The sequence below is a fragment of the Octodon degus genome, unplaced genomic scaffold (genome assembly GCF_000260255.1).
Source record: "Octodon degus isolate 3935 unplaced genomic scaffold, OctDeg1.0 scaffold00045, whole genome shotgun sequence".
Classification (NCBI taxonomy): Eukaryota; Metazoa; Chordata; class Mammalia; order Rodentia; family Octodontidae; genus Octodon; species Octodon degus.
Genome location: NW_004524621.1, coordinates 10,945,630 through 10,962,507, shown reverse-complemented (window position 1 = coordinate 10,962,507; position 16,878 = coordinate 10,945,630). Strand labels below are relative to the sequence as shown.

Here is a 16,878-nt window from a genome sequence, read left to right as displayed (position 1 = left end):
TTTTTTTTTTTTTTTTTTTTGACACTATTGTGAAAGGTGCTGTTTCCATAATTTCTCTCTGTGAATTTATTATTCATGTACAGGAAAGCTATTGATTTGTGAGTGCTCCCATCAGCAGCTACACTACTGAAGTAGAGGGTCTTGACAATGTTAGCACTGAGGTGGGTCCAAGCTAGAAGGTAGAGACAGGGGTGACTAGAAGTGGCACAAACATAAGGCCAGTCCTGGAAATCTCTGTGAGAACTGAGGACATGGGTGAGGATTGCAAGTAAGTTGGGGAGCACGTCCCCATGCCACCAAGGGCTCCTGAGTTAGCTAGGGTCTTGTTCAGACACATGACACATCAAATTGTTCTTTTCAGGACTGGTAAAAGCTGTCAATACTGCTGTGGACCTCATTGTGGCCCATTTTGGCACAAGCCGGGATCCTGGGGTAAAGGTAGGCAAGAAAATGTGCAGAGCTGTGCTTTGCCAAGTAGACCCTCATTGTTGTGTGCTGCCACCTTCCCCTGCTCTCTTGTACTTATAGCACAGAGTTGGAACTCAGGAGTGGGGTGCCAAGAGGAGAAATAGAGGACTGTCTAGGGGAGAACCAAAGTGAGGCTTGCTTACCAGGATTTTCTGAACTTCCTTACTGCACCTGTAGGCAAAGCTGGGAAACAGTTCTGTGAGCCCCAACGTCGGCCACCTTGTTCTCAAGTACTTGTGCCCTGCAGTCCAGGCTGTGCTAGAGGATGGGCTTAAGGCCTTTGTACTAGATGTCATCATTGGACAACGCAAGAACATGCCGTGGAGTGTGGTTGAAGCTTCTACACAGCTGGGTAAGGGCTAGGTGGTGAGATGGGGACGCTAGACTGACTCTAGGGTTCCAGAAGTTGTAATCCTACAACCTTGTCTTCTTTCTAGGCCCATCCACCAAGGTCCTGCATGGCCTGTACAACAAAGTCAGCCAATTCCCAGAGCTCACCAGTCATACCATGCGCTTCAATGCTTTCATCCTTGGCCTGCTCAAGTGAGTGTGTGGAGCAGTAAGAGGTCCTAAGCAGCCTCCCACCAGGTTCTGCCTGCCTAAGGAAGCAGCTCCCTGACAGACAGTAGTGGTGGACCTGCAGGGTTTGTGCTAGGGCTCAGGCTCACTTTCTCCCCACCTAGCTACAGCCCAGTAGGAGCCGTTTCCCTCTACAGCGCTGCTCTGATGCTGATCACCAGCATGGTCTTCACCAGCATGGTATTCCTTAACCTGGCTTATTTGGAAATTAATTGGGTTTCTCAGTTTCTCTGGATCTTGTGAGCCCTGATCCTGTCAACTTGAGCTCTATTTACAGATCATGCTGGAACCCTAAGCTCCTGTCAGAACCCACATTGGAGTATTCTTTCTCAAGTGTGGGCCCAGGTGACCACCTGAGCTTCTTTGGTCCCTTCATTCAGTAGCTACCTGACTTCTTGGGTCTTGTGCAAGCTGACTCCATTGTAGGGGAAAGTGCTGGCTTATAGATCATTGTTCACCCCACACCCCACATTGTCACTGACACTGCAGAATTACATTCTGTGCAGTAGACCAGGTAGCATCCCTGCCCTGGACAGGAGACATTCACCAATACTTGTTTCTTTGTATCAGACCCCTGGGTCTTGTTTTCCTTGTACCTTATTATCTGGCATCTCCAAACAAGACTCAACTCTTTCTCCCTATCTCCCTGCAGCATCCGGTCCTTGGAGTTCTGGTTTAATCACCTGTTTAACCATGAAGGTAATTCCCAGAGCTTACTGTGTCTCACAAACTCAGTATAGGTCTCAGAGGCTCAACGGAGAGAGGAATCACTCTTTTCAGATTTTAGAGGTGGTAAAGGGGGTCGTGTAAGCTTTCATCCTCAGAGCTTTGGACTTCTGCCTGAGTCCCTCCTAGCTTCTACTTGAGTTTGGGAGACAGCAGGAGACCCACGCCATCTGGAAACTGGGGTGCCAAGATCCCAACACCTCTCCACATGCAGAGCTATCACAGGGTGGTAGAGCTTGTGCTCTGCACAACTGCAGGAGCACGTCTGCATTACACAGGACACGCAGGCAGCAACACACAGGGGCTCACCCCTTTCAGTACCCTGCTCAAGCCAGGTGTGCTTCTCCGTGTCTCTCTCTTTCCCTTAGACATCATCCAGACCCACTACCAGCCCTGGGGCTTCCTGAGTGCAGCTCACACCGTGTGCCCTGGCCTCTTTGAGGAGCTGCTGTTGCTGCTACAGCCCCTGGCCCTACTGCCCTTCAGCCTCGACTTGCTGTTCCAGCACCGGCTGCTGCAAAGTGGGCAGCAGCAGCGGCAGCACAAGGAACTACTTCGGGTGTCTCAGGACCTGCTGCTGTCTGCCCACTCAACATTGCAATTGGCCCGAGCCCGGGGCCAGGATGGCCCTGGAGACTTGGACAGGACAACTCATGGGGAGCGGGTGAAAGGTGTGGGCGCCCCAGAAGGTGGAGAAGAAGAGGAAGAGTCAGAAGAGGTGGCAGAGCCAGCTGGAGGTTCAGGGCAAGGCAGGTGGGCTCGAAGTGGACAGGCTGGCTGGTGGTATCAGCTCATGCAGAGCTCCCAGGTCTACATTGATGGCTCCACAGAAGGTTCTAGGTTCCCTCGAAGTAGCAGCAACGGCAATGGCAATGGGAGTGAAAAAAAGAAAGGGACAGGAGTTGGGGGGGTTCCCCAAGCTCCACCCCCACGAGAGGGAGTAGTGGAGGGGGCTGAGGCCTGCCCAGCCCCTGAGGAGGCCCTTGGCCGGGAGAGGGGCTGGCCTTTCTGGATGGGGAGCCCTCCTGACTCTGTGCTGGCTGAGCTGAGGCGTAGCCGTGAGCGGGAGGGACCTACTGTTCTACCAGCAGAAAGTGAGGAAGGGACCTCCGAGCCTTCATCTGGGGGCATCAAGTGGGGACACCTCTTTGGTTCCCGAAAAGCTCAGCGAGAAGTCCGGCCCACGAATAGGTGAGAACCCTTCGTGGTGCAGACAGGGGTGGGGGCTAATCTAAGCTAGAGCATGGACAGAGCCAGAGCTCAGCTTCTCTCTCCTCCTCTCTCCTAGGCTTCCCTCTGACTGGCTGAGTTTGGACAAGTCCATGTTCCATTTAGTGGCACAGACAATGGGTGCTCGGCGGGAGCCAGAGCCAAAGGAGAGCCTACAAGAACCACACTCTCCAGCCCTACCTTCCCAACCTCCTTGGTGAGCCCTGGGAAATGGAGGGCTGGGGAACTGGGCTTGGCTTTTGATATGGTTTCTCTGACCTCCACTTCCGTTTCTGACCTTTATTTTTCCAGTGAGGTGCAGGCACTGTGCCATCACCTGGCCACAGGCCCTGGACAGCTGAGCTTCCGCAAGGGAGATATCCTACGGGTGCTGGGGCCAGCCGGAGGAGACTGGCTGCGCTGCAGCCGGGGCCCTGACACTGGCTTGGTGCCTCTGGCCTATGTGACATTGACTCCAACTCCAAGTCCGACTGCAGGAAGCAGCCAAAACTGAGGCCCTGTGCATGCTAATGGCCTCAGGGACCCTCATAACCCCCAGACTCAGAGCCCGAGAACCCTTCCCAAGCCCTCTGGCTTGGCTATGTAAAATTGACTGAGAGCTGGGGGCCACATATCCCTGTGCTGGCATCTGCTCCCTGTGCTCAGTATTAATTACTCCCATTTAACTGTCCTAGTGACTATGTCCAGACCTCCACCCAGGAAGGGAGGGAAGGGATATAGCACTGGGCTGCCAGGATTTCCTCGACCCATCTGGGCCAACCCTTCCATGGGTGTATACCAGCAAGTCCCTACAGAGGGAGGTAGCCAAGAAAGCCATTTGTAAGGTTCTCTATGCCAGATAGTAATGAGGATGGGAAAAAAAAAAAAAGTAATGAGGATAGGTAACAGTATTGGGGCCAGATTTCTAAGCCCCCTAAACTGTAAATAGGCTGTGACCAGTGCGTGGTCATCAGAAGAGGGAGAAGGAGCCCAGGCTTCTGTTTATGTATTTATTTATTTATTACATCTATTAATAAAAAAGGTGCTCAGCCTCCAAACTGTTTTCTTTTTAACCCCCACAACCACCTTTGTGCCCACCTTTCCCTTCCAAGAGCTGGCTGGGATAGGATGAAAAAGAAAGAACTTGAAGACCAGGTACCTAAGCCAGGAGTTGCTTCTGGGAGGTGCTCAGGCCCAAATCATCATGGGTTAGATGCCCAAATGTGTGGCCAAACTGGAACTTATACCCTGTGTAGCCAAGAGAGTTTGTCACATATAGCCAGTGGCATGAAGAAGCCATTCAGTTCTCAGCCAGTTGCCTGGACCCTCTATACTACTGGGTAAGATCTGGTCTAACTCACCACTATGAACAATTCAGGTTCCTTTTCTGTATAGTGATAAAGCTGAATCACTGCACAGATATGGTCCAAGATCCCCTCGTATCTGTTTATTGCAGTCCCCCATGCCACGCCCATACCCCCATACTCACCCAGGCAGTCCAGTTCCCAAGCCCCCTCAGCTTCCTCTCACCTGGCACATAGCCTCCATAGTGAGGGAGAAGTCCAAGATTCTGCAGGTAGGTCCTGGGAAGCGGGGGCAAAGGTCTGGGATCTTGCTGGGCACTGCCCTTTGAGTAGTTCTGCCCGAATTCCTGCAGTGCCTGGTTGGTGAGCACAGGGAAGCTGGAGCCAAAGAGGAAGCGGGCACGGGGCACGTAGCCAGTGAAGCCTGAGGCGTGGGGATGCAGAGTCAGGACGTGGGCGAGGAACCTCTCCACACCTTTGGCCACTCTCACCTCCCCCTCACCTGACATGAAGAACTTCTGGGGGTCTGCGTCATCCATGGAGTAGGGTAAAACCTGTGAGTGAGGTCAATAGAGGAAAAATAGGCCTGTCGAGTTCAGCCCTTATGCTGAAACAGTCCCCAGCGGTGGGGAGCTGCAATCAAGCCCCACCCCTTGTATCCATAGTCACAGTGGCCATGGCCCTATGTGACGTTGACCCCAACTCAAACTCCAGACTGCTGGAAGCAGCCAAAACTGAGGCCCTGTGCATGCTAATGGCTTCAGGGACCCTAATAACCCCCAGACGCAGAGCCCAAGAACCCTTCCCAAGCCCTCTGGGCTCCCCACCTCCCATTCCACCTGCCTTTGTTCTCACTTGCTCCAGCTTCAGCTCTGGCACCTCTTCTTCTGCCAGCTCTGGCTCTGGATTTGGCTCTTGGTCTTTGTCTCCCTTGGTCTCCTTTGCTAGTCCTTGACTCCCTTGGTCCCCATGCCACAGAGTAAAATCATTCAGAGCCTCAGCCCAGACCTGGCTGCAGTTCTTGGCAAAGATAAGCTGTGCCCGGGGTACAAAACCTGGCAAGCAGAGGCAAGGAAGATACATTAGTGTCTGGGACACGTACTCTAGGTTGGGGGTACCTGTTCATACCTGTGTACCCAGGAATCATGCTGGAGCCCAGCCTTCTGTGCCTGCACCCGGTGGGTAGGCTGCACTTGGGAAGCTCAGGAGATCTTGGAGGCTGAATGGGAGGCAGAAGTGTGCGCTGGGCAGGTGGCCAGGCTAGACCAGGAGGGCCCCGAAGTAGCTGACTAGTCACCTGCCCATAGGTCTGGCCCATGCTGAACCGAAGCAGTGGGCAGTGTCCGGTATACCTGTAGCATAAGACAGTCATTCACTCCCAGAATCTCCCTCCACACTGTCCCCAAGACAAGTGACACCTCTAAAACTGATTTCTCCACTCAGTGGTATGTATACTTGTAGCAGGCATTTCTAACTCGTCTGCCTGAGCTTTGAGTTCTTCCTTTTCACTATTACCCTGTTTCCATGGAGAAAACAACACAAGCCTTGTGACAGACCCAGCCATGCTATTCCCTTGCTTTTCCTTCTCCCTTTCCGGTACAGTGCATGTCCCAGCCCTGGTCTCTCAAACCAATGTTTCCATGTGACCCCAAGGCCTCAGTGACCCACAACTCTATCCCCTACAGCCACCTTCCCAGAAGCGAGCAGGGTGTGCCCTGGGTAGGGGTCTTACCCTGGGATATAATGAGGATTCTGAGGGTTGAGCCCCGGGATGTAGGTGCTGGCCATGGCCATGGGAACCCAGGCAGGTCCTTTGGTTTCCCTGCTGGCTGAGCCTCTGGGCTCTGTGTACTGTGTCCAGGGCTGTGAAACCCGAGGAGGAGGCGGGCCAAGGGTGGGGAGAGGCGGGAGCTGGACAGCAGAGACTCCTGGTGTGTTTGCCAGGAGGAGCACCATCCTGCCACCTGGAGCCCAATAGAGGAGCACAGCCTCCCCAGTCCAGGAGAAATCCTGGATGTGAGAAAGGGCACATACCCATAGGCATTCAGCTTGAGCCAAACAGACTCCTGACTGAGTGAAGCTGAGGTGCAGATATTGTGCCCTGGAGTCTTTGCGGAAGGGGCAGGAGTTTCTGGGGAAAGAAAGTCTCTGAGAAAAGCCCAGAGGGGACGTGCCAGAAAAAAAGAAAACTAGAGGCCTGTAGGTAGCAACATTCATCTTCAGTAATATAATTGAATGGATTATTTATTGAATGCCTGCTGTTACATGAATCACCCACACAGCCAGTACGCCATGCTCCACCCAGCACATCAGGAGTGGCAGGATACATGGTATGTGACAGGAAAGTTCCAAGATTCTGGACAAGTCTGGCACTTTTGTCCTCATTTACAAATGCAGATCAGACTACTCACCCTGCTTCTATGAGACCCCAATCGATGCATACAGATGTATGTTTTAACCCTGAAAACTATGGTGGGATAGGAATGTGCAGCAGGCAGACATAAGCTCATAGTAGCTTGAGGCCTTGAATGGACCTAGGTAACCTAGATTCTTAACTTGAATTCCTTAAACTACAAGGGTTTTGTGTTTGTTTGTTTTAGAGGCTGGCCTTGGACATAGCAGTCCTCCTGCCTTAGGCTTCCCATTGCTGGGATCACAGATGGGTGCCACCACACCCATCTTTAAACTAATATGAAGGCTAAATAACCTAACCTACCAAGACAGTCCAAGGATAAAGTAAGCTAGTATACATGAAACAGCCCTAGCCCATAGATACTAGAACTGCATTTCCTGCCTTATTATCTAATGGCATCTCTGAGCTACTAATACAGGAGATCAGTGGTTATTAATTAGGTGAATGTGGATTTTCTTACTCCAAGTTCAAGGGAAGGAAATATGAGAATTGAGTTGGCGTGTAAGGCCAGGGAGTCGACTTTGTGAAGAAATCAATCCAAATTCTAAGGGGAAAATACAGGCCAGGAAGATCAATCTCAGAGAGAGGGAAAAACTGGGTAAAAACTCAGCTCTGGAGCAAGTCAGGGCCAGGGTGGTCACTTTGCCAATTGTCTTCCCACTTTCGGGCTGTGATAGTCCCTCTGCAGACCAAACTCAGCACTGATCTCTCAGGAGACTGTGCAAGGACCTGGGCCTCAGGAAACACTTTCCACGTCCCTCACTGTTCTGCCAAGGATGCCCATGGTAAGTATCACTTAGTCTAGGGCACTTGGCTCTCAGGTAAGGAAATCTGCCAGAGTGAGGGTGGCAGCTGAGAACAGCCCAGAATAGCAGCAAAGTGTCAAGGTTAACAACCTGGGCTTCAGACTGTAACAGACGTTGTGGGCTGCAGTTTCTAAATACTTCCTAATGCCAACTCCAGTCTCCTTCTCCCTTCCTAATTTTGTTCCTCCACCAGGAACTGTAGGGAGGTATGGAGACCCAGCCCCAGCAATGAAGCTTGATTACCACCCACCACACTAGCCCCATCTCCTTGCCAAAAAATGACCAGTACGTTAGGATAGATGAAAAGATACACAGTGCTAAATTATCTCAGTGCTAAAATCATCTCTGTTTAGTTTATGGGTAAGTGCTAACAATAGTAGTTTATAGTATTCAAAGGGAATGAGAGAAAAGAGAAGGGTAGTAATGTTGAGAGGGTTGGGAAAAGGGTGTGAGATCAAAAAATGAAAGTCAGGGGGACAGGGGAGATAGTTGAGCGGACTAAGTGCCTGCTTTGACAAGAACAGGGACCAGAGTTCAATCCTGGTCCTCCATGATGTGCCAGCTCTACCCCGGGGGCACCTGAGTCCGGGATGGAGGCGCATACCTGTAAGCCCTGTGCTGGGGAAACTGAAAACAGGTAGATTACTACACTAGGAGTCCGAGCTGTGTAGTGAGACCCTGTACCAAATACATAAAATGAAAAGAAAAAGTCAGAATTTGAAGTTGAGATATAGACTAGGACAAAGGGAGTAGAACAACTTTAAAAAAAAATTTTTTTTAATCTTTTCTCTATTTGGTATGGGGTTTCACTACACAGCTGGCACTCGTAGTGATCCTCCTATCTCAGCCTCCCCAGCACTGGGATTACAGATGTACATCACCATGCCCAGTTTTGGTGGCTGACACTACACACCTGAGGTTCTAGGGCTGGCACGCCATGCGGTACTGGGAATTGAACCCGGGTCCTTGTGGCGCTTAGACCACCAAGCTATCTCCCCAGTCCTAGAACAACTTTTTTCTGCAGAAACAATAGCAGTTAGAATCAGAGTATGAGCTAAAAATATAAACTGAGAAACAGATTAGGATAGTCTTAGATTTATGGTTTGTGAAGGCGCCTGCTGCTGTTGATGGGATAGCCTATTACTACTATGATTTCCATCTGTGCAGCTATTTATAAGCCCCTGAAGAGTGTTCTGGGAATAAAGTACAGGAGTCTTTACGCTCATCAAGTAACCCAACTACCACTTGCATCAGAGGCAGCTGCCACACCCAGAGGCCAGTGCTGGGTGTAGCTGTAGAGGGAAGCGCTGTAACAAGACCACACTCACCTCCCAGATGAAAGGACAGCACTGACGGTGCCCCTCGTGGCCTGCTGGGTCTCCAGGGTAGCAGGCTACATTTTTCTGTCCTGCCTTTGATCCTCCAAGACCTGCTATAAAATCTCACATAAATCCCAAGTCAACCAATTGTATGTCAAACCTGAACAAGCCCTATAGGATGAGTAAAAAGACAAAATCATGAGATTTTTGAAAAAAGTCTTCAAGAGACCACCAGAATTGCAAAATGAAAGAAGTAAACCCCAAAAGATTACATATAGCACAAATCCCTTGTCACTTTAATTTAAAAAAGTATAGATGCAGCAAAACTGCCTATAGAGGAAAGCCAGGGACGACAAGCACGAGCTTCAGATGCTTATCTCGGATGCGTTAGACAGAAATGTGTGGGAAAGGAGGCGCTGTATAGTTCAGTGGATGATGTTTATCAAAGTTTCACTTTTTATTTGAAATAATGTATTCATGAATGCTTAGCTTAGTATTTAAGGCAAGGACCAATGATGAGTGTGTCATAAACCAAAGATGATAATCCAGGGGACTAAAAATAAAAATGATCAGAAATAATGGCATTTGGACATTAGTGGAAAGGGATTAGCACAGTATTCTGGCCTCTTTACCTTTGTGACACTTCAAATCCACAAGGATAAGCAATCATTTGTTCAACATTACATAGTAAATAACTCTGGCAATTACACTGAAAAAGATAGTCAAGTATTAGTAGTTTTATTAACCAGGATTACCAGTTATATGACATTGGAGGACTTCTATGTCCAGCATTACGACACAACAGGCTCAGAAGATTGTCGAAAGCAATCAACAATGTACTGTGTATGTTGCTAAGGTGTTGCTGGTCTCACAAGGAGTCTTTAAAAACATACCTTTCCCTTAAAAAGAATTCAAAGGGGCTGGGAAGATGGCTCAGTAGAATAAGCACTTGCCTGGTAAGCGCAGGGTACTAAGTTTAATCCCCGGTACCACAGGGGGAAAAAAAAAAAAATCAAGAAAGTGTTTATTGGGGTAAGAGGGACAGGCAGCCTGGAGGGAGGCTGCCCTGAGCACAAACCCTTACTTGGTGGTATGATACCAACAAATAGCTGAAGGCAGTTTGTCACTAATGGATGACAGCAGTCACAGCAAGAGAGAGGAAACTGACCCCTTCTAAGGAATAAGAAAACACAGCAGTTGTCACCTCCTTTCACCTTGAGACTTCAGTGACTTCTAAGGAGCCATAATCATCAGAGAGTGGACCAGCTCTTAGGCCAGGGGTGAGGTGGTCAGGTGAGCTCACTGGAGCTGGACTTCCCTGAGTGAGCTGTAATGGGATTGGGTGGTCCTGGTTAAAAGTAACCTCATCCACAGCAGAAATGAACCCCCCCGCCTGGAGGAAAACTTCCCCAATAAAACTCCTACAGATTAAGATCAATCAGTTCACAATCAAAGATCACCTAGTATACCAGCCAGCCAGGCATGGTAGTGCACCCCCGTGATCCCACTACTCAGGAAAGAGGCAGGAGAATGGCTCTGAGTTTAAGGATAGCCTGAACTGCAAAATGAGACCCTACCTCAAAAAAAGAGGGGTGGGGGGCCAGCAACATAGCTCAGTGGCCTAAAGCACTTGCTTAAGCAAGCACAGGGACCGACCGTGGTTTGGTCTCTACACCATATGCCACGCCAGCCCCACCCCCAAGGCAGGCTGAACTGGCCACACACATTTAAAAAAAAAAAAAAAAATTCGCTAAGCCAGTATAATGAGCCAAAAGAGTAGAATAAGAGCTTGCCTGGCAAGCGCAAGGTCCTGTGTTCCATCCCTGGTACCACCAAAAATAAATACATACATAAAGTTAGAGCCCCAAAAAACTGAAGGTAAAAGGTCTCCAGGTACGTAGCTGAAATTTTAAGAAGTAGAAATGAGTCAGCACATCGTAAGTGGAATAAGCCACAAGAACAAATATTACTTGAGAGCAGATCAGGACTGAGCAGGAGGCGGTAGCCAAGGTGAGAGCCTCCAACTCAGGCACCTGGAGGCGGGCGCGACAGATGAAGTCTTACACCAGAAGGTGACTGAAAAGAGAATCATGCTGGGCCAAAAGCGTGCAGGACTTGTGAGCGGAAACTGGACACGCCAGACCGCGGCCTGCCCCGCCCCGCAGGCCTGCCGCCCTTGCCCTCTCGGGAAAAGGTCATGCTGAGGAAGGCCGCTCTTCAGGGCAGCGTGGCACCGGGAAGAGGGTCACACGCAAGCCAGGGCTTCCGAGAAGCGAAACTGGAGAGCAGTGTCTGAGACAACAGCCTTCGCTCAGATTCACAAAAACAATAGCGCTCTGTGAGCGACAAAACTGTGGGGAGAGGGGTTTGCCTGAGAGACAGAAAAAAATTAGTCACCCATTCCTCCTCCCACATAACCGGAGTGCAGCTCTTGTGGGACATTCTGTGCACTGCCCATGCTTGCTAGCAGGCTTTCATGGGGGAGCCCCCAGAACCGCCTAGCTGGGAACTGCAGTGGTAGGGACACCCGGGACGCGGACGCCCGAGGAGGAGGAACAGCGAGCAGCCCAGGATTGGGGCTACCTTCTGGCGCTGCACAAAGGCTTGCCAGCCCCGCCCTCAGCAGGGCGCTCGAACCCCCAGCTGTGGGCAGCCCAGCTCCCACCTGGCGGGAGGCGGGGATCGCAGCGCTGGAGACAGGAGAGAAGGGTGGTTCAGCGCGGCCGCAAGACAGCGAACGTTCGCCTGTTCTCTCCCTAAACACCTCAAAGACCCGGGGTGGCGTGCAGTCGGGCTCACCGCCGTGGGGGCCCCACTGAGACCCAAGAGTAGGAAAGGGGAGCTCTCGGGAGGAAGGACTGCTGGCGGAGGGGCTTCTGGCGACTCCCTGGGCAAATCGGAGGGAAAAGACCAGGGCAGGATTCGCCTGCCGTGGAGGGAGCCGGGGTGAGAGTGGGAGGTCCCTGGGGAAGTCGAGGGAAAACCGCGTGAGGGCAGATTACACCAAGAGCACTTCTTCCCAAATCCCTTGAGGCCGTCAGACCTTGGGAGGCGCGCGGCGGAGGCCTGCAGCAAGCACAGCCTGCCGCACGAGGTGGTGCGCGGAAGGAGCAGCCCCCCCTGGCGTCCCGCCTCTGGCTGCAGGGTAACGGGAGCGGCGCGGAGCTCCGGAGCACGCACCAGCAGCTGGGTGCAGGTGTTGGGCCTGTTTCCTCGGGTGGTCTCTCTCTTTCTTCTTTCTTCGTGCTGGTCTTTCTTCTTTCTTCCTCTTCTGGTTCCTTCTTATTAATATTGCTTTTTATCTTTATTTTTCAAGTTTCCCCCTTTATCCTGCTCTCTTTGCTCTCTCTCTCTCTCTCTCTCTCTCTCTCTCTCTCTCTCTCTCATACATATATTCAATGTATATTTATTTGCATCGATATGTGTGCAAAAGAAAATAAGAATTAGCCAGTTATTTAACTGGGTACATCAGGTTAACCCTTAAGAGAATTGTGAAAAAATAAATAAATAAACAAAGTGATGTGAATAAGAAAAAAAAGAGAGAGAGAGAGAAAATTGTGTGGGGCTGGTGAGATGGCTCAGTGGTCTAAAGCACCTACTTAGAACAAGCTTAGCAAAGCACACAGGGCCCGCGGTTCAATCCCCCAGCACCACATGCCAGCCAGCCCCGCCCCCTGGTGGGCTGAGCTGGCCACACACACACACACACACACACACGTAAATAAATAAAAAAAATTTTTAAAAAAGAGAATTGTGTTTAGAGGAACCAAACAGACTACAAATACAGGTTCCAAAAACCCTCAATGCTTCTCTTAATTTTACATTTCCATCCCTCTGCATCTCTCCTCTTGTCTCCCCAAGTATTCTCTCAAATGCCCTCAACACTAGACTTTTACTCCAGCTATAAAAATTCTTCCAACAGAGTCTGATCTCTTCTCTATGTTTCACATATTACTCTTACTCTCTCTTCCCATTAACATAGCCCCTTCCTTTTCTCTTTTTTTCTTTCCTCCCATCTTCCAAATCCCAGACTAACTACAAATAGCAGGGTAGTCTGTAGGGTGCATTGATAAAAGGATGAAATTATCAAGGCAAGCTTTGATGTTCATGGCTCTGCGGTTGGATCTGTTGACGCTGTTACAACCAGTAGAAATTCTATCTTTATTATACAGAGACTGGGACCAACCTAATTAAATTGAATAGGTTGAAACGGTAGAAAAGAACTCTTGGCAAATAAAGTCAAAGTAATTATCAGAAAACAGAACTCAACTAAAGAAATCTTCATGCTAACAATAAAGTCTCTTTACTCTTTTGACCTAAACCCTCAGCATGAGAAAGACAGAGAGAGAGAGAGAGAGAGAGAGAGAGAGAGAGAGAGAGAGAAAGAAGAAGACGAAGAAGAAGAAGAAGAAGAAGAAGAAGAAGAAGAAGAAGAAGAAGAAGAAGAAGAAGAAGAAGAAGAAGAAGAAATGAAGAGAAGAGAAAATAGGGCAACAAAATGCCTCTAAAAATTCCCAGCTTCCCAAAGCAGATTCAAGAGGTATCAATGCAAAAGAAACCAAGCACCAAATGGCTAACTTGTATAAAATGATCTTTAGAAAAATAATAAAATAAATAAAATGATCTAAGAGAAAGCAAAGAAAGTGAGTAGTGAGTTCAAAGATGATATAATAAAACATATGGTGGGATTAATAAACAAATTGAGAGGGCTTGCCGGTTAGCTCAGTTGTTTAAAGCGCCTGCATGGGTAAACTCAGTCAGGCGCAGGGGACCGCAGTTCCATCCCCAGCTCCACATGCCACACCAGACCCGCCCTTAAGGCAGCCTGAGCCAACCCAAAAAAAAGTCCTTCTCAAATTGATTGATGTGTTTAAAGAGACATATTAGAAGAGTTAACCAAAACCATGCAAAACATGAATGGCAAATTTACAAAGAAATAAAGTTCATGAAAAGATCCCAAACAAGTTTCTGAATAGCAGAAATGATCATTGTGAGGAGTGTCAGACCTGGAAGACAGAAATGACACACAGGACCATATACTCAGAAGTACCTTAAAAACAATAAGACAGAAAAAAAAATTGATCCATCTGCCACTAGATAGCACAAAGAAGACTAACCCAAGACCAATTGGAGTTAGAGAAAAGTCAGAGAACAGCAAACACAGAATAAAAAATATGTTTACCATAGCAAAACACTTTCCAAGTATGGGGAAAGAACTGGACATATAGGTAACTAAAGTATACAAAGTATCAAATAATTATGAAAGAAGAAAGTGTCCACCACACACAGTATTAAAAACATTCAGAAGTCCAGTACAAGAACAAAATCTTAAAAGCAGTCAGAAAAAAGCAAAAAAATCACTCATTAAGGTAAACCTATTAGGATTACAGCTCATAGCAAACTTTGGACACAATGAATACCACCAAAATCTACATTATTTATAAATATTCTAAAAACATGAACTCAATGACTGGTCAGATAGCTCAGTGGATTAAAACACCTGCTTAGGCAGACACAGGGACTGGGGTTCCATCCCCACCTGCCATACCCGCCCTGTCCCTCCTGAGCATGCTGAGCCAATGACTGAGACTGGGTATAGTGATGTGTGCCTGTAATCCCAGTGCTTGGGAGGCTGAAAACAGGAGAATCACTACGAGTCTGATCTGTGTAGTGAGAAAAGCCCAAGACCTGATGGAGTTCACTGCTGAATTTTATAAGAGTTTTGTGGAAGATCTAATGTCAATACTCCTCAAATTCTTTGATGAAATTGGAAGGGAAACTCTTTCCTTCTAAACTCATTCCTGCAAGCTAACCTTATCCTTATTCCAAAATACACAAGGACCTATCTAAAAAAGAAAACTATAAGTCAGTCTCTTTAATGGACACAAAAATCCTCAACAAGGTACTGGCAAACAGAATGCAACAAGTCATCAAAAAGATCATACATCATGACCAAATAGGCTTCATCCAGGACTGCAAGAATGGTTGAATATACACAAATCATCAAGTGTAAATCATCACATAAACAGAAAGCAAGGACCAAAAAAATCATATGTTCTTCTCGATAGATGCAGAAAAAACCTTTGACAAAAATTCAATATCCATTCATGATTTTTTTAAAAACCTGAAAAAAACAGGTATTGAAGAAACTTCTCAATCTGATAAAATTCATTCATGACAAATGAACCGTTAACATCATATTAAGTGAGGAGAAAATGAAAGTTTTCCCTCTAAAATCAGGAACAAGACAAGATGTCCATTATCACCACTACAGTTCAATATAATACGGTACTTGAAACATTAGCAAGAGCAATCAGGTAAAAGGGATATAGCTCAGCAGTACAGTACCTGCCTGGCCAGCTCAAGATCCTGAGCTTTACTCCTGGTGCCAAAAAAAAGAGGAAGGGCTGGGGAGATAGCTCAGTGGTCTAATCGCCTGCCTGGCAAGCACAAGGACTGGAGTTTGAACCCTGTGTCACCCCAGAACCCAAAACCAGGCATGATGACATAGGCCTATAATCCCAGCAAGGGAAAGCTGAGACAGGAGGATCACTACAAGTCTGAACTGTATAGTGAAACCCTGTATCAAATAAATAAATAAATAAATAAATAAATAAATAAATAAATAAACAAGAAAGACATCAGGCTATTATTATTTGCAGATGACTTGATCCATTACATAGAACTAAAAATTTCACCAGAAGACTTCTAGTACTAATAAAAAAATTCAGCAGTGTAGCAGGATACAAAACTAACACATGTGGGGGCTGACGAGATGGCTCAGTGGTCTAAAGCACCTACTTAGAACAAGCTCAGCAAAGCACAGGGACAATGGTTCAATCCCCCAGCACCACATGCCAGCCAGCCCCGCCCCCTGGTGGGCTGAGCTGGCCACACACACACACACACACACACACACACATAAAATTTAAAAAAAAAACCCTAACACATGTGTCAATTGTGTTCTTGTGCACCAATAAGGAATTCACTGAGAAGAAGTTAGAAAAACAATGCCATTCACAATAGCTTCAAGACAAATACTGGCACTTAATCTAAGCAGAAAGTAAAAGAACTCTACAATGAAAACTACAGTTCACTGAAAAAGGACATTAAGGAGAACACTGAAAAATGGAAAGATGTCCCCTGCTCCTGGATAGACAGAACCAATATGATCAAAACAGCCATATGACCAAAACTGATAGATTTAATGTAATCCAATCAAAATACCAATACCATTCCTTACAGAAGTAGAAAAAAATCCTAAAATGTGTATGGAAGCAAAAGAGAGCCAGAATATCATTTAATCAATGTTACCTAAGCAACTATACTTGTCATCCTATTGGTTGTCCACAGTTTCGTTCCACCTCACACCCACCTTTTGACTTCCCATTGGATTAATATTACCTAAGCGACTACACTTGTAATCATTAGTTGAGTATAGTTTTGTCCTGCCTTGAACCCACCTCACCTTGTGGCTTTGCTCAATATAACACATTTAAGAAGCAGGGTTGGCAGGCAATCCACTTTCTTGATCTGTCTTACTTTTCTTGTTGTTGGGACAAAATACCCAACACTCAAAGTTAAAGGAGGAAAGGTTTATTTAGCTCAAAGTTTGTAGTGGTTTCAGTCCATAAGCAGCTGGCTCTAAGGCAGGGTGGCAGATGGCAGAGGGCAGCAGTTCATGGTGGCAGAAAACAGAAAAAACAGCAAGTGAGGGAGTAAAACAAGCCTGTTTCTGCCCTTTTATCTTATCTAGACTGCTGGGATTAGAGTGGTGCCAATCCAGTGAGTGGACTGATCCAACAATCACCCACCCTTTATCCCACTTTATCCCAGCATTGAACCTTCTAGATTCAGCCACCTCTAAAAAGCTTGCCTCCCATGACTGGATGAGGCTGGTGGGGGGAGGAATCTAGATACAAACTGTAACAGGGCCCCTTCTGTATTTCTTAGAAACTTTTTTAGCTGGGCATGGCGGTACACACCTGTAATCCCAGCACTCAGAGTTTGAGGCCAGCCTGGGCTACAGAGCAAGAGCCTGTCTCAAAAAAAAA

At 47.7% G+C, this 16,878-nt stretch overlaps 2 protein-coding genes across 9 annotated transcripts in view; one reads left to right on the top strand and one right to left on the bottom strand.

Moving 5' to 3' along the window:
• The window catches only part of Rusc2 (RUN and SH3 domain containing 2), an 80,729-nt gene extending 76,741 nt beyond the window's left edge, over positions 1-3,988 (top strand). For all 4 annotated transcript variants that reach the window (XM_023715900.1, XM_023715899.1, XM_004631873.3 and 1 more), the window contains 7 exons: positions 362-438; positions 646-820; positions 906-1,011; positions 1,700-1,746; positions 2,142-2,964; positions 3,062-3,199; positions 3,295-3,988. In XM_023715900.1, coding sequence (XP_023571668.1) covers positions 362-438; positions 646-820; positions 906-1,011; positions 1,700-1,746; positions 2,142-2,964; positions 3,062-3,199; positions 3,295-3,496 — 1,568 coding nt within the window. In that variant the 3' untranslated portion in view covers positions 3,497-3,988. The remainder of the gene's footprint in view (positions 1-361; positions 439-645; positions 821-905; positions 1,012-1,699; positions 1,747-2,141; positions 2,965-3,061; positions 3,200-3,294) is intronic.
• Positions 3,989-4,124: 136 nt separating this feature from the next.
• Fam166b (family with sequence similarity 166 member B) lies at positions 4,125-6,110 on the bottom strand. Of its 5 annotated transcripts, none has more exons than XM_012514917.2 (6): positions 6,019-6,110; positions 5,415-5,638; positions 5,130-5,341; positions 4,789-4,872; positions 4,513-4,642; positions 4,125-4,230 (listed from the first exon to the last, which is right to left on the bottom strand). In XM_012514917.2, the coding sequence occupies exons 1-6, from the start codon at positions 6,078-6,080 to the stop codon at positions 4,142-4,144; spliced, it is 801 nt and encodes a 266-aa protein (XP_012370371.1). In that variant the 5' UTR covers positions 6,081-6,110; the 3' UTR covers positions 4,125-4,141. The 5 variants fall into 5 exon arrangements, with proteins under 5 accessions (XP_012370371.1, XP_023571669.1, XP_004631929.1 ...); XM_023715901.1 differs by having other exon boundaries at positions 4,513-4,710; positions 4,789-4,840; XM_004631872.2 differs by having other exon boundaries at positions 4,513-4,710; positions 4,789-4,840; positions 5,142-5,341.
• Between the last annotated feature and the right edge of the window lie 10,768 nt (positions 6,111-16,878).